At 37.7% G+C, this 17,532-nt stretch overlaps 1 protein-coding gene and 1 long non-coding RNA gene across 6 annotated transcripts in view; one reads left to right on the top strand and one right to left on the bottom strand.

Moving 5' to 3' along the window:
- Window positions 1–1,501: 1,501 nt before the first annotated feature.
- Window positions 1,502–17,532, bottom strand: part of epm2a (EPM2A glucan phosphatase, laforin) — an 81,467-nt gene continuing 65,436 nt past the window's right edge. For 4 of the 5 annotated variants that reach the window (XM_003215748.4, XM_016998767.2, XM_062977752.1 and 1 more), the window contains 2 exons: window positions 13,407–13,648; window positions 1,502–11,257 (listed from right to left, as the gene is read on the bottom strand). In XM_003215748.4, coding sequence (XP_003215796.1) covers window positions 10,983–11,257; window positions 13,407–13,648 — 517 coding nt within the window. In that variant the 3' untranslated portion in view covers window positions 1,502–10,982. Of the gene's footprint in view, window positions 11,258–11,326; window positions 12,881–13,406; window positions 13,649–17,532 lie in introns of those variants that run through there. The other variant, XM_062977744.1, reaches the window with a different exon arrangement.
- LOC134298250 (uncharacterized) lies at window positions 11,951–13,037 on the top strand. The gene is made up of 2 exons (XR_010005222.1): window positions 11,951–12,022; window positions 12,860–13,037. It is a non-coding gene; the product is annotated as an uncharacterized LOC134298250 (long non-coding RNA).

Genomic DNA, 17,532 nt, shown 5'->3' with positions numbered 1-17,532 from the left:
ACATGGCTGTGTAGATGGAGTCTGTGTCAGAACTGTGCTAAATCCACACTAGATTTTAGTTTGAAGGAGTTATCCAAAATGCTGTGCTACATCCCCAAAACAGAATGAATGCGTCCTCTAAAGATTGGACTAAGATCCAGAGCAGTTTCTTTGTCCAATAAAACTATCAAGAGTGTGTTCCTATGATGGAAGGCAAAAAAGGACTGGCTGAAAATCTTGTTCACAAAACTGCCCAGCTTTTAATATTTTACTGGAATGCAACCAGAACTTGAAAAATTACTGACTTAAACAATCATCCCCAGAATTCTGAAATCATCATGGCCCCAGGCCACAGCAACTAGAGCATTCTGGAAATTGCAGTCCAAAACAGTAAGGGTTCAGAACTCTGTGTACAACAACTTGAGCCTCTAGACGTGTCTGACCCCAATCCCATCATCTCAAGCCAACACATCCATATGATGGGAGTTAATGGTGCCCAATAAAACTGCCAATGCCAAGCAAGTGGAAAATACACAAGCCCATATCCAGAAAGAATGTCAAATCAATTATCGATTATGAACAATATTATTCTACTGAACACATTTGGCTTCTTTTCAGAGGGAAAATAGCTGGCTAGAGTGAATGTCAGAATTGCTTGGGTAAAAATAATAGTAGCTGTGGCAGAAAAAAACAAAACAAAAAACAGGGTAAAATTAAGCCTCTTGATGGCACATTTGAATGGATTACCTGTTTTGACTTTACCTCATTGATTTTATTTTATTTTTCACTTTGAAATCATGTTAAGGGGTTAATTCCCATTTGTGGAGCTTTTCCTTTCTTCTGCAAGCCTTTGCATCCATTAGTACCTTTGTGCTAAGTTTTCAAGAGAAGCTATACAAACCCATCATTTACAGAAATGTACTCATTCTTTCAGAGAAATTACATAAACAGTTTTTGTGCAGTTTTTGTGGCTAATGATCCAATCAGTAGAAGATATTTCAAATTAGGTTTTTAATAATAAGTATGAGGTCCAGGCTTATTATGTGATTATGTGACTGTGGAGAAATGTTATTTTGAGAAAATTACTTAGTGTTATTGGTAGTCTGATGGAGTATGCTCTTCATCATTTGTATTTCTAAGCCTAGCCAAGTTTAGACATTACTGACTACAGGCAGCACAGACACTATGAATAATTTTCCACAAACCTACTTCTATGATGATTTGAAAAAATAATATTTACATGTGGCTGATTGCACCAAAATCTGGAAAGGAATCCAGCCACACTTCAGCACTTTTCGGTCTCAAAGACCTCAGTGGAAGAAAGTTGCTTATAATGAACTGAGAAGTAATGAGATTTAAAATTGTTTAATGTTTGAGGTGGGATCTTGGTTATAATTTGCCTTTGCAAAATATACATAGGGTAAATGATGACATTTGTAGTGCAAGCAGCTGTTATTTATAGAAAAAGGGGAAATATATTGGTATTAGAATTAGTAGAAATAAATAGAATATCATACAGTGATACTGAATCATAATTTTAATGAAAACCTTTCTTATTAACAGATAATAAATGTAGTTTTGTCTGAATACCCAAACATGAACCAAATCCATGATATACATTGAAGTAAGTATAGATTTACTTCAGGGATGTTACATTTTGTAGGATATGAAGCAGTTCTGTCAGATATTTAAGAACACGGAAAGTTTTCCCTCAGGAGAATGGTAAGTGTGGTGAGGGAAATGGCTATTAAGAATGGGAGATATATTAGAAAATGGTTAAAAACATATTTTTTTGAATATCAAGAATTCTGGGACTCATAAGAATCTTTGCAGTTCAGGACTTACTCCACACTAAATTTACACATGGTTCTTTTGCACAGAAAACAGGATTTTTCTGTGTGGAAAATACTGTTATTCCACAGAGAAATACTAGATTATGTGCTGAAAGGAGTGCTTTGTGCAAAACAATCATGCGTGAACTCTTCAGTTTGAAACTGCATATATTTTCAAAACTCACAGCAAGAAAAATTGCAAAATTCTGGCTTCCTCCTGTGGGAAGATAAGTGATGAATCTGTTCCTGATGGCTGTTCAGAACACAACACATCATGAGAGGAGAGGGTTAAACTCTCCTCCTCTCACATTGTGGTGCAGATTGGTTGTTATTTAAACCTTATACACTAAATATAGTAATTTGGTTCACATATTTAACACCCTGCCTCGTTCAGTTCTAAATAGCAGCTCTGCATAACTCCTTTTTAAATGTGATGATGGCTTATGACAAAATTGTGTTTAAGAAGTACAATAATTAGGTAGGGTGAGATGGAATTTATTTAGGCCTGTGAGGAGATTCTGAGAACCAAAACCCAAACAATCCCAACTGGGAAGGTATCTATTGCTCTAGAGAATTTCGATGGATGAAAAGATCAGTGTGCATCTCTGAAAGGTTGGTCAGATCCCACATGTTTGGCTCTGGGAGGTCCTGCCCAGACTCTTCTGGGGATCAGTGGAGTCTGCAGAACAAGGCAAGCTGTGACATTCCTCTTATGAGGATGAGAGGAAATGGCTAAAAACACAATACAGAAACTATTTTAACCAGGAATGTGTTGTGGCTCAGCCTTTGCCTTTGTGTGATTCTGATGTGCCTTTGCATGACTCTGATGAAGATTCTGGGTTATATGTGCATAATGATGGCATTCAGGATGAATTTGAGGATGACTCTGATGCTGGGGATTATAGGAGCATTCCAGTTGTAGGAAATGAAGAGCAGGGAGTTGTTCCCATGCGAATAAATCATGTTGTTGTTTCTAATGAAGAATTTCAGGTGCAGGAAGTAGAAAGGGAAGATAGCACTTTGCCGCCTGATAATGAGCTCAGTGGCCTTGACTCTGGGAATCTCGATTGGGCTACGAGACTGGAATTTAGAGGGTTGTGGAGAAGCCACATAGCCAATAAACAAGAGTTCAAAGGGCAAAGGAACACCTTCGTGTCATGCATTTAAAACAGTCTGTTTGCAGAGAGCTCTCTGTCAATGCAACTCCATCACTTGATCTAGAAGCAAGTCTGCTTTCCTGTGCCAAGTTTGCTTTCCTGTAATATCTTATGGATATATTCTGTTTGTTGGGACTTTTGGCTTCCATGAAAAGGACCTTGTTTTATGCTCTATGTTTCTATGGACTTATTGCTTACAGCCTTGGTTTTGTACCTATCTTTTGGAACTGAACTTTTTCCCTTTTATGAATTATCTTTTGCCTATTCTAAATAAACTACAAAAGACTACTTCCGGTGTGTGGCTTGGTGTCTTTAGCAAGGTGAAGCTAACCTGAGGTGCGACAGAGTGGGCACGCAATTCACCTACTTTATTTGTGTTGGTTAGTTTTTATTTATCTCTTTTTTCCCCTTCAGACCACAGGCCATCTCGAGAAAAGGTTGGCAGGCTAAGAAAGCTTCCAAGTCATGTACTAGCAGCTATGTTCTTCTGCTGTGTCACTGGATTCAGGCCAACATGTTGATTTTGATGTTTACCAGTTATGACTTTTGGATTTACACAAAACATGGAAGCAAAACACAATTCTAGAAAGCAAATGTTGGAAGAATTCACATAGGCAAATCCTCTCTGAAACCTCTTGAGGGTCATGCTTCAGTTGTTATGCCCTTGCCTAACTAATAGCAAACACATGTCAAGTTGGTGATCAGATGGCAAATATGAGCTGAAGAGAACTTCACAAAACATATAGTGGAAGCATCTACCAACATGGTGTGAACTGATCTGTGATTTGAAAATCTACATAGCATGGATCTGTTGGAAGATGCGTTCTGATAATCATAGCTTTCTGACACCATTTGAAGGCCTCCAGCATGTTGAAATGAAGAGATTATATGCGGCTCTGTGGAGTACTCTTTCTCATTACTTGTCATCAGCCTCAAACTCCTATTATTCACTGCTTAGTTATGACAAATTGTCACTTATTATGATCCAATAGTGTAATAAGACCAAAGAATTCTTCCACTGATTTTGACTAGGCAATATATAAACACTCCTATAAATACTGCATATTTATCAATGATAATACTACTCTTTCGAATATTTAAGAATATACTTTGGCAAAATTACAAAATCAGAAATATAGAGATGTTCAAATACAATTGAATCAATATTCAACCCTTTCCTTACATGCACATGAATTTTAATGGAAAATAAAGGAAAGTATGCAGGTTTTTAAAATCACTACATGGGTAGTGAACAGATAAAATATATTCACAGTGAATCTGTCATGCTAGTGACAGAGAATGCTCATTAAAACCAGTTCCTGATACATCCCTGCTGTAATTCACTCCAGAGGCAGTGGTATTAATTGACGTTTCCCTAGTCATGGACCAGCATCAAGCTGTGTACTTTTGCAGTTCTTCCAGCTTCAGCGTCACAAACTTGTCAGTGCTGCAGAACAATGCTCATAAATCCTTTTGTTCTTGTCATTTTCCCCTATTGGGGTAAGCCATACTTGCAAGTGAAGTTTATTAAAACGAAACACAATTTTTCATTGATTTTATTATGAAACGGTGAACACAGTTCCAAGGGAACCTGGATTCACGTTTACTCCATCATGCCATCATCATCAAAACTGCCAAACCTACCAGTGTTTAATATTTGCAAAATACTCATTCTCAGAACCAGTTTATTAGTAGAGCAGTAGTTCTCAAACTGTGGTCCTACAAATGTTGGAGACTTAATCTCCCAAAATTCATGATCATTGGCCATGATGGATAGGATTTCTGGGAGATGAAGATTAAAACATTTGGCTGATTATTATTTACAACATTCATACCCTGCCCTTCTCACCAGAGGGGACTCAGGGCAGCGATTAGACCACAATTTTAGAACCACTACTCTCCTAAGAAACTAGTTCTATGAATGAGTCCTGAATATGTTTTGATGGATTTTAACTGTGAATGTTTTTAGTGCTGTTTGTGTTTAATTCTGTTTTAATGTTTGAATATTTGCATATTTTAAATTGTATACTAATGCTTTTATGTCAAGCAGCTCTGAGTTCCCTTTGGGGAGATAAAGCAGGATATAAATAAATATGATGATGATGATGATGATGATGATGATGATGATGATGATGATGATGATGATTGTCTCTTCCTACTGCCTACTCCTAATCTCCAACTACTGGATGCTGGCAAATCCACTTGATACCTAGTGTGATCTAAGATCTCCTTTGACTGCTCATCCAGCTATCTAGTATAGAAAATATAGAAAATTTCAGCAGCAAGGTGTTCTCCTGTAAAGAGCAAAAGCAAATGAGGGCAGGAAATATGCTTCTTTTCCACCTGAACTATCCTGGACACAGTGTAGAGTACCTCTTTTTTATAGCTTTTAATCTTCAAACAGGAGACTATCACTTCCCAATCTATTTGATCTATGCCTTGAAACTGAAGGGATTTCTTACTAATGTCTCTGCCATGACTTGCTGATCCACGCTTCCCCAAAGTAGCTGCAATGGGCTACCCTTAGTGCTTCCTTTATTGAAAAATATGTGCACATGAGGCTTCTCAGAAAGAAATCTTAGTGAAATAATGATTTGGGGTCCATGCTGGAAAAAATAAGCATATTTTCATGTGCATTACTGTGTGTATATAAGGCTTATGTAAAAGGCAAAATACATTCTAATAAAGGAACAGCAAGCTGCTTTCTGAAAACCACTGTAAAATTTCTTGAGAGGAATTCAGGAGACTGAACGTGATGCCGGACAGAGTCAACTCATGTCAAAACAACAAAATGGAACATGGGATATCCACTCAGCTCTAGTGAAAACAAAGTTGACACTGACATTTATTTTACACATGAAGAGATTTTAGATCAGAAATCATTAAAATTGGGTTTAACTGCACACACTGAAGTTATGAGCTTTTTTAGTCCTTGAAAGCAGCTGGGAAGTCAGGCTCAATAGTCTTGTTAAATCTGAAGTCAAATAATCTCTGCTTGTGGAAAAGGAATGTGGCCTTTATGACCATTATCAAGTGCTGCCAATAAGATTATAGAAGCAGCTTCTGTAAATGCAAGCAGGAGCGATAGAGTTTCCCCTAACATGGCCACCCCAAATACCTTTAAATACCTTTAAAGCCTTCTTCAGATGTCTTGGACATTCTCCAGAACATATTTATACTGCAAGAAATAATTTCAGGGAGAAGACTTAAAACTTTCGATGCTATTCCTAGCATCGTGTTGGATTTATCCCTATAAGAGTATTCCCTAGTTTAAATGGAAAGCTATACAGTGGCACATAGACAGGTGTTCTGTTTTTGAGACAGAAAGTGGTCTCAGCCTGAGGCTGAGTTCAGACACTGTTTTATCTATGAATAACTGCAACCTCCAGTTATACATTTCAGGTGCCAAATAGATATCAGATAAGAAATGATCACATAAAAGCATTTGCATCACTGGACATAATTTCAGATCATAGCCATTGAGGATATCCAGTATATAGAGTCCTACTTCTTTCTTTGAATTTCTGCTGACTCAGAAACAATACTTGCAAAATACTGTGAGCATGATTCCCATGACCAGATTCATTCTGTCTTTGAACTGCCTGAATTATGCTGGGAAAAAAGGTCACTGCACCCACCTATGGAAACATTTATTATCTATTGGAGCTGCATCCAGGATCTACATTCTTTTTTTAATCAGGGTCAGAACTTTTCAACAGAGACAAGTCACACAATCTATTGCAAATTGCTGCATGCCGAATACCAGAGTGGTAATGATAAATAGGTCAATTAGCATTCAGTCAACCAGAATGAGAAAATACTGAGTGAAATCTAAAGTAAATTCTTTGGTTAGCACCTCACAAGCCTAGCTACGGGGGACCTTCCTAAGCCAAAAGCATGAGATTTCACTTTTTGAAAAATGAGAATAAATACAGAAAGTTTAAATAAATTGTATTTTGATGGGACATGATTTGATAGTGGTGTGAGCTGAAGATTGATTCCGCTCACCAAAGTAAAATACTGTGGTTTAGCTTCCCTGTCATATGTCATTTTATATGCTATTTGATGGGCCTGCAAGTATGACCCAATATTGACAGATGCAATAGTCAATTTAAAAAGAAATCCACTTTCATTTTGTTTTATCTCTCCTGTCTATCATTATTACTTTCTTTAAAATATTATTTTAGTGCAACCCCTTTTTGCCCATTTTACTCTTTCATTAACTCTAGTTTACTGCATATAATCATGTATAAGTTAACCTCATAAATAAGTCAAGTGGAGGTTTTTGAGTCTAAATTATGGATTTTGATATGAATGACCTATCGATACATAGGTCCTAAGGAGCCCCGCTGGCGGAGTGTGTAAAAGCACTGAGCTGGAGACCGAAAGGTCCCAGGTTCAAGCCCTGGGAGCGGCGGGAGCGGCTGCTGTTAGCTCCAGCTCCTGCCAACCTAGCAGTTCGAAAACATGCCAATGTGAGTAGATCAATAGGTACCGCTCTGGTGGGAAGGTAATGGCGCTCCATGCAGTCATGCCGGCCACATGACCTTGGAGGTGTCTCTACGGACAACGCCGGCTCTTAGGCTTAGAAATGGAGATGAGCACCAACCCCCAGAGTCGGTCACGACTGGACTTAACATCATGGGAAAACCTTTACCTTTACCTATCGATACATTGAGAGTCATTTTTTGGAAAGGGAAAAGCACCAATGCCTCCTTGTGGGGTAGCTGCCCCTGGTCACCACCATTCCCCCCCAAAAATGTTCAAAAATACCAGAAACACACCACAGTGGAGAGAAGGGGCTCACACTTCTTTTAAGATCTCCTGGGATGAAGTTCTTGCCTTTTGTCACTTTTCTCAGAGAAGTTCCTTTTATAGATAAAACTTAAGGTACAGTAGTCATACTGAACCACGGATAAGTCAAACCAGATTGTTTGAGCTGATTTTTTGACTAACATTTATAGACGTGGACATAAAGGAAAGATACCTGTTACAAGATATCTGCAATTACAAATAGAAAGTTACTTTTCATTAATTCATTTTCTTAACAAGAATGTATATCTACATTATGACTTAAATAGAGATAACATTGTTCCTTTTGTGCTATAACTGTAATTTCTAAGTTACTTTGGTACCATTCCAATTTATTTTGCAATGATAACTAAAATACTTCTAGTTATTTTGAGAAACTGAAGTAAAAGTTTGACTCCAGTATAATTGAAATGATTGATATCTTTAAATCATTTCTTTAATCATATCTTTAAAAAATTATGTCTTGAGCTTGGATGCTTCACACCTATACCATGTATTCTACCTTTAAGAGACAATGGTCATTGTTGTTTTGATCCACTTAATCCCTACATCAGGTAGACAGGCTTTCCATGTAAAATATCCCCACTAAGAACATAAAGTGCTTTATAAGAGGCAGAATGCTGCTTATGCAGTATAAGCAAAGCGCTCCTGCATCATTTATCTTAACAGCTGGGCATGGCACCCCAAAATACGTTCCTTTTTTGAGATTGTCTGAAACAATATAACAAATAAATTCCAATCCCAGTAATCTAATAATCCAACAAAAATAACTCTTTTAAATACATTAAGTGTACTCAACAGAACTGTCCTTTTTAATTTCTAGATCATTTTAAATATACAAAATAGAAATTAGTTCTGAAATCTTTGGTTCAAAATAAAAATCAATTTACACAAAGTCAGAGAAAATATTATTCATGCATCAGAAAGATATATGTAAATGAAAGCTAACATACTATTTTCTTCCCTAACAAATTCCACTTTTTTTCTATTTGCAAATTTTTCTGATGAAGGTTTTGAAAGGAACAAATAATCTAGACTGTCCAGTTTTGGGAAATAGAATTTGTTAAGGTTTACTGGGTTTTAACCACTTCCTTAGAGAAGCATTCCATTTTCTTTCAATTCAAGTGTTAATGCCCTTTTACACCAGTCACTACCCTGTTTCCCCTAAAATAAGACATCCCCAGAAAATAAGACCTAGTAGAGGTTTTGCTGAATTGCTAAATATAAGGCCTCCCCTGAAAGTAAGACCTAGCAAAGTTTTTGTTTGGAAGCATGCCCGCCGAACAGAACACCAGAGCATGCAGGATCGGTAAATGTACGTACTATAGAGTGTTGTACATGGAAATATTGGTAGTAACAAGAAATTCTTGATAGGATTCACAGTTTGTCTGGTTATGCTGGTTTGTGATGACAACTACTGTACAGTATATAATAAATGTTCATTTTTTTTGTTCAACAATAAATGTGAATTCTTCTTCATGAAAAAATAAGACATCCCCTGAAAATAAGACCTAGCGCATATTTGGGAGCAAAAATTAATATAAGACACTGTCTTATTTTCGGGGAAACACGGTAGTCTATTTCAGGGTTTAAAGTACAGTAAACTCTCAATTAAGCAGCACCCATAGGGATTGGTACATGTCGGACTGATGATGATAATGATTATTATTATTATTATCCCCACTTTATCTCTCCTGAAGGGACTCAAAGTGGCTAACATAAAAGCATTAGCACACAATTTAAAATATTCAAACATGCAAACATTTAAACAGAATTAACAGTATTAAAAATTCACACTTAAAAATCATTAAAACATATTCAAAGCATATACAAAGTTAAAGGTTTTAGCCTACCCCCTGAAGGACAGCAGGGAGGGGGCCATTCTGGTTTCTCTGGCCAGGGATTTCCTGAAGGACAGCAGGGAGGGGGCCATTCTGGTTTCTCTGGCCAGGGATTTCCAGAGTTGAGGGGCAGCCACCGAGAAGGCCCACTTGGGAGTTACTATCAGAAACAGGCCTAATACTACACTCCATACCATGCCATACCCTAAACTCTGCATTGACTTGATATTGATATTAAAATACAATAATTAAAAACAAATTAAAACAAATAATGACAAACTTAATGTAACATAGTATTACTGTTTTATAAAAACAGGTTTGTGAATTTAGTGTTCATTCAATTTTGTGGGCTGGTTGCATGAGAGTTCTGGGTGCTTGGTTCCAGTAAACTGTGAATCTATTGTACTAGTTGTCACCTATAAAATCTAAACAATCTAAGATCAGCATATTCAAAACCAAAACTATTTGGGACCAGGCTATTCTCAACCTCTCACTATGCTTAAAGACATAGTGAGCATCTATACTGAAGACTTAATGCAGCTTGACACCACGGGTCAATGCTATGGAATTTTGGGATACATATCAGCACTCTTTGGCAGAGAAGGCTAAAGGTCTTATAAAACTATATGATTCCACAGATTTGAACCATAGCAGTCAAATGGGGACACAAGGAGGAGTTTCTCAGATTTTTTAAGTGTCTGTCAAGGGAGTCCAGGCTGGTTTCCTTCACTGTCATTCCACTGATAAGCAAGTAACTTTTATCCAGACAGGCTTTTGACAGCAAAGCTAGACTGAGTGCCAGAACCTCTTTCACTGCTTGAGTATTTCTCTATATTAAGTCTGTTTGCAATGTTTTAATTTGTATTTGTTTTGAAATGCAGTTTATCTCAGCAGACTGTGTTCGTCATTTCTTTAAAAGCAAGCAAACAAATAAATAATAACTAAAATGCAATTTTGAGCTTTACTTGGCTCTCCTACATACCTATAGTCCTCTGAGACAAAAGAAAATGTACTAATAGTATTGATTAGCTAGTTGTGAAACAAAGGGGAACTGGATTTAGTTCCTCGTGCTTCCCCTCTTAAACAGCTAATTAATGTGCCAAACCCCTAACTGACGTGATCATTCCTTTGCTAAAATGGCTATCCAATCACAGTCCTGTTTGCTGCACACATATACAGACAACTTGAAGCTCTTATGCTTAATTGTTTTGGGTGATCAAAATGTAAAGCTCAGAAGGCATAATCATCATTGTCATCCATATCAGTACCACATTATTTCTTTAGGCAACAACAGTATTTCTTAGAGCTAGCTGCACAATTTCTCACATGATTTTGGCAACAGTTCCCTTTATGTCCTCTTACTAAGGCTTGCATGAGGAACGAAGAGGCCCAAATTTCTGAAAAAAATCCTCCTCAGCACGTACAAGAGCTTCTTCATCAATGTAGACTGCTGCTCTCCTGGAAGCCACAAAATACTGCACTTTCCTCAAGTTCCATCCCAACACATATTTCAACCAGCCGCAGACGGCAGCTGTAGACCTGCCCACACCTGCATTGCAATGAACATAGACAGTGTGTCCGTTCTCCAGCAGCCCATGCAGAAGACAAACAGCCTGGGGCAACATCTGTACTCTACCTAGGATTAAAAAGAGGACAACTGTCACATGCAAGCCCTCTTCAATAAAGATGAGTTAGAAATGCTGGGATAGCTTTAAAATGTATTTTAGTTTAAAACCACAGCCCTACAAAGGGAAGCAGTCACTGTGTAAAAATATTAGATACACAGAAACATAGATACATAGATATGTATGCACTTTACATAGAAAAAAGAAAAAAGCCCTTTACCTTTGTGACATGTGGTTAAATACCTGTACAAAATGCATACAAATCCCAATCCTCCCAGCTAGTCTGCCTAATGGAATTACTGTATAACATATCTGAAGGATGCAGACTAGAGATGATTATTTTTTACTATGATACACCAGAGATCTATAGAGATAATCTTGTTATTTTGATCCCCTCTACTATAAAAGGATTTGTTCATAACTAGACCATACAGCATGCTTGAGTTTACTTACATCAGTGGACCTTAACTATGCTGAAACAAAACCTTTTAGACAAAAGCCAGACATCTGAAACCATATTAAAATCATGACCTATACAATAATTTTATACAGTTGTTTCAGTTTACTTCATTTTTGTGCCATACTAATAAGATTGTGCACCTTCAAAGCATTTAACTATATTGTGCACTGCACAGCATTGTAACTGTTCAGCACAGGTATTACAAAACTGAACTAACACTCTTTTTTTTTTTTTTTTGGAAAAGGATCAAAAATTTTTAATGGAAATCTACTGGGGTCCACAGTTTGAGAAAGGCTTCCACTCTTCATCTGGGCAGGTGGGTTGTTTAAATTTCAAAAAGAAGGATGTAAATATTTTAATAAACATTACATCTATCTACTCCGTAACTGAAATATGAAATAATGCAAAAATGAAAACCTATAGCAAACCAGTGTTGCCTTTATGTACGTTTTGCCCTTGAACATTAAAAACAAATGGGCAATGGAATTAATCATACAACATTCATACTATGTGAGGAATTTGTTGATGAAATGGTAGAGCTATGTGTATTAGGAAAATTACTCTCAAGGCATGTATTACTAGAAGCACCAGGTCATCGACGGATTAAGACGATCTCTGGTTGAGTGCCCTGACATGCCAGGCTGGAGAGGACCTCCAGTCAAGGCATGTCATATCCGGAGGTGTGGAATGAAGATAAGGGTTTCTGTATATAAGCCAGAGACATTTGGTCAAACTTTCTCTTTCATCATCGATTCCTGTTATGAATACCTGAGTGAGTAACTTGTAATTAAAGCCTTTGAACTGCCCAGTTGGGCAGAAACTGTATCACAAGTGTACTTAAATCAAAGGGTAGAAAAGAGAGAAAGAGCAAGAAGAGTCGGGAAGTGTGCATGCCACAAATTCAGAGAGTCTGTGGCTGTAAGACGAAAGAAGTAAAATCCAGTCTCATAGGTTTTTGGCGACTCCTCCCTCTTAACAGAATTCACAAGAAGCAGTCAGCTAGTCTACTGTACATGTTAAGATATCATGGAAACTTTTGGCACTTTTCAGTGTAACACGTCCATTGAAGTATGAACCTTTGTGTAAGAGAACAAATTTAAGATGCATTATAGTCACACTGAGAGACCTTAATCAGTTCTGATTCTTTTGACAGTTTTTTTGGCACATCCAGTTCCTGGGGCAAAGAGAAAGAAGAGATAGGAGGAAATATATTACCTCTGAGATCAATCCTGCTGTCCTGCTAGCACAATTATTTAAATATATGGTGATATCCCATATCCTGAAATAAATCACTATATCTCTTGAGTACTACTAATAAAAATTTAAATCCACTGGGTATGTTTGGTTTCTTACTTCTGCAGTCATCATAATATTGTTCATCTCTCTAACAAAGGTAGAGAATGCTGAACATTAAGTGTATTCAGACATTACGAGAATGCTCAGTACATAGTTTCTATAATAATAAATTAATTAAACTTTTATATATGAGAACTACTTGACAGACCCATGGAAAACTCCAAGCATACTATGAACTAAACATCTGGTATATGGCAACATAATGCAGTAAAGACTAACAGTAAGACATTTGTAAAGCTGTACAAAGGTTAAAATCTAGACATTCACAGAAGGTACCTATATTTCTGAAAAGATTTTTAATTCTTATCCTGTTTTTTCTATTAGAGGAAGAATGCAGATGTTACCTTCAGTACTCATGTCTGGTGTTGGCATCCAGACATAAGCAAGGCCTTCTTCTTTATATAGCTTCATGAGAACTTCTGGGCTCATTGGTTCTGGATAGCGGTTGCATCCCCAAGAATTCTGAACAATATCCCACTCAGTCTGGAAGTTCATGATAGCTGTAATGCCCAACTCATGTTTTAGCTTCACAGTCACATGTTCCACTTGACGAGGGCAACTGCCTAGCCAAAGATTTGGCAAAATTCTATCAAAAGGAGAAAAGAAATCATATAGTACACATTAAAATACCATAAAGACTTTCCACAAAGCTGTAAGATGCTATAAATGCATTATAAGCAAAGGTTCATGGCTACAATAGCAGCACATGCCGTCGTTTCAAGGTGCTTATTCTGCTGTACAGACTGTTGTCATTCACAGTCCTTCTTGTTTCAATTTCCTAAATGAATAATATTATGTTCATGTTATTTTTGCAACCCCAGAATTACCCAGTTTCATGAAATAAAAGTGTAAACAGGATGTATAAAAGCACACAGAAAATTACTGAAAGGTAAACAATGAATCAGAAAGAAAGGGAGAAGGAAAAATAACTGTAACAGGGGTCTCCTTGTTCGTTAAATCATGATCTTTAAACCTTACTATTATGAGTTTCCAGAAAGCAAGAAAACTACTGCTCAAGTCTACATTATGGCTCCAGACCAGGAGCTCATGGATACATAGTTGTTGCAACAACTGTAGTTCTGAAGGGATGGCTCCACTCCTTGCCGCTTCCTGTACTGGCCCATCAGTACCAGAGTTCACATTCAGCCTCCTAAGCCCTTCACTCTCATGGGTGATCCTTACACTCCCCAAAGCATATAAGGAACTTCCTCTGGAGAAACTAAATGGTTTTTCTATGAAAATGTATTGTCTAGGTTCTCCTAGATGTTTGAAGACACAGTATCACCATAAAACATCCCTATCCTTCTAACTATATAAATTTTCAAAAAGCAAGGCTGCAGTCTTTATTCTTTAATGCACAGATTTGAAAGGTTGGCCGTTGTTCCAGTCCTCTGCTGAGAAAAACTATTCCTTCTTCTGCAACACTGGCAGCAGTGATTCTGAATTATAGCATTTCAACTCTGAATAAACACTTTGTCCCTACTCAGGGTCCTGACAGCACCTCAATATAAGATCACTCTGGAACATTGGACCTTCCTGTCACTTGGGCCATTAATTTCATTCAGTGGCAGAAATTGTGGTGTATCAGGATTACCCAAGGACAAATAAATGAAGTCCCAACAGAAACTCAACCTGGTTACTGAGCTCTTCCCAATAAGAAAGTTTTACTTTGATAGAGACTTTGCCTGAACATTACAGACTGCCTTGGCTGTAATATGCTTCATTGTGTTCATTGGCTCTCTCAACCTAGCTGTTTGTTGCTCCTGTGGCAACATTACGAGCTCTATATAATACAAAGACACAAAGATTCCCTTTTGTCTTTACACTGGTATCTCACAGCTGTAAGAAAAAAGAGGAAGCACAACTAGAAGAAATGGACACATTACATTTCTAGACATCCTTCTATGGGGATAATCTTAGGGAAGTATTAAAAAAATACCAAAACATCTGAGGGAGTCACTGTTATACTTGGTAATTATGTAACAGGTGATTTCCTACAGCCAATGGTACCTATTATGCATGCAATAGAAGTAGGCCATTACACTTCGGAACTTGGCATGAGAACACTATTGAGATCAAGTAACAGAGGAAAAAGTGCTAAGAATTTATTCACCTGGGAAATCCCAGAATCATTACTGGGCATATCTATTACTTGGGATGTCTAAATCATCTGCAACAGAGTTACTCTGGATGTCATAAAGCAGGTTGCAAAGTGTTGTCGAAGGCTTTCATGGCCAGGATCACAGGGTTGTTGTATGTCTTTCGGGCTGTGTGGCCATGTTCCAGAAGCATTCTCTCCTGACGTTTCGCCCACATCTATGGCAGGCATCCTCAGAGGTTGTGAGGTTACCTCACAACCTCTGAGGATGCCTGCCATAGATGTGGGCGAAACGTCAGGAGAGAATGCTTCTGGAACATGGCCACACAGCCCGAAAGACATACAACAACCCAGGTTGCAAAGTGCCATTACCTTTCATTTGTACTCCATTAACACTCACAGTATTCTAGAAAATATTTATTCACAATGAAGACAATTTTCTCTGTTGACTTAAAAAAAACATTTTGAACATTTTAGAAAACTCCCAGAGAGGGTCTTTCTGCATTTACAGCAATGAAATGTGTTATTTGAATAAATGGTGTGTACACTAAAATATGGCATATTTGTTAAACAATGATACTGACATGGGGATTGTTATTATAAGTTATAACAGTAAATTCTACTATACATCAAAAACCAGTCTAAGAAATATTTGTTTGATTTGATTTATTAGGGTAAGTTCTCCATGAAAATCTTCTTGACAATATTAAGAGTTTTGCTTCCCTGTAGTGGTAATAAATTTACTAATCAATGTGAAAAGCTCACTATATGATATATTTTAACTGCAATTTCACAGGAAAAAAAATCATGCAATGTATAATTCTTACGCATTCTCTTTTTCGGTAGCTAGACTGATAAAAAATATCCTTTTGCTATCTGTGTTCAGACTCAAAAGATCAGTAGTTTGGATAGATGGGCAATCTGTCTAACTAGATTGTAGACAATCAGGAATATAGTCAGAATCTATAATTGGCCTTATTCTACAGCAAATCTGGCTAGCTTCCTACAGCTTGGAGTCTGAATATTTCCCCAGGGTGGGATACAGAACAAAATAGCATGAAGGCTAATTTGTGCTGGTCTCCTTTTTCACCCTTGCTTTGTCTTATATGCCTAATGTTTACAAGCACAGAATAGAGAATTTTATTCTCAAATAAGTATCTAGAACTGTCTTTTCAGTTTTCCTCTCTTGTGTTCCAAACAGCTCCTTTCTGAGTATGTTTGGATATAATTCTACCCACTGTTCATGTAATTGTCTCCAATATACAGGGCCCGATTTTCTTCTATGAAAATATTTTAGTAGCAACTACTGTTGCTGCTTGTCTTTAAGCTATTTCTGACTTATAGAACCCAGAAGGTTAACCTATCATGTAGTTTTCTTGGAAAAAAATTGTTCAGAGAGGATTAGCCTCCCTCTGGGGCTGAGACAGTATAATTTGTGCGAGGTCACCGAATGAGTTTTGATGGCTAAGCAGAATTTTCAAACCTTGGTCTCCAGAGTAAAAGTCCAATACTCAAGCCATTACAATAGGTTGGTTTTCTTATCTACCTGATACATTTTGCAAGATGTCTCTTATATTTGTTTGCATTGTTGTAGTGATGTCGAGCACTGAACCCCACCTCCGGGTTAAGTTTATATTAAAATTGGAGACTGGTGGAAGTGGGAGCCGGGAGCCCAGCTGGCCCACGGGCCAAGAGAGAAGACCTGCAGCAGCTACCAGTCTCAGTGATACTTTGTATCACAACCCCTTTCCCCCACTTGATACAAAACAAGCTCTAAACATACACTACAGTGTGTTATCCTCATTTCTGATTCTTTGTGTCTTTTTTGCCTCCTGTGTCTTTCTCTCTCCCTTTTGCCTCTTGTAGCTCCTCCCAGTAACTGCTTGGCCCTCACAGCCCTAGGAGTGAGGCTTCCTCTCTCTTTCTCCCCAGAATATTAACTTCCTTTATGCTAACTAATTCCGAGTCAAACTTTGCCCCCGTGGCAATCCCAGCCTCCACAACTGGGTGCCCCAGTATCCACAGACCCTCTTGTGTGTGCAATATATCATATTTTATGTTTTATATAAACTTTTGAGATATGAAGCCATCGATCAAGACTCAGGTAACCTTTCACTGGCACCTCTTGACCATGGAATTCCCTTCAGTGTTTTCTTGATCACACCAACAATGGATTCAAGCACCCATCGTCTCTGGAATCAATCCATCTCTATTGCTTCCCATAAAACCGGCTGTGCAAGGGCCAACAGGACCCTGAACTGGGCCGCCCTTCTGCGTAGCCACATGGTCACAAAAGGAACATCAATCATCTGGCACTTTTCCCCGAAAGTGAGAGGTCCTGCCCCGCTTTTCCAAGATGCCATTTCCCCTTT

The sequence above is a fragment of the Anolis carolinensis genome, chromosome 1 (genome assembly GCF_035594765.1).
Source record: "Anolis carolinensis isolate JA03-04 chromosome 1, rAnoCar3.1.pri, whole genome shotgun sequence".
Lineage (NCBI taxonomy): Eukaryota > Metazoa > Chordata > Lepidosauria > Squamata > Dactyloidae > Anolis > Anolis carolinensis.
Note: the sequence above shows the minus strand (reverse complement) of the source record. Positions and strands in the feature narration are given on the sequence as shown.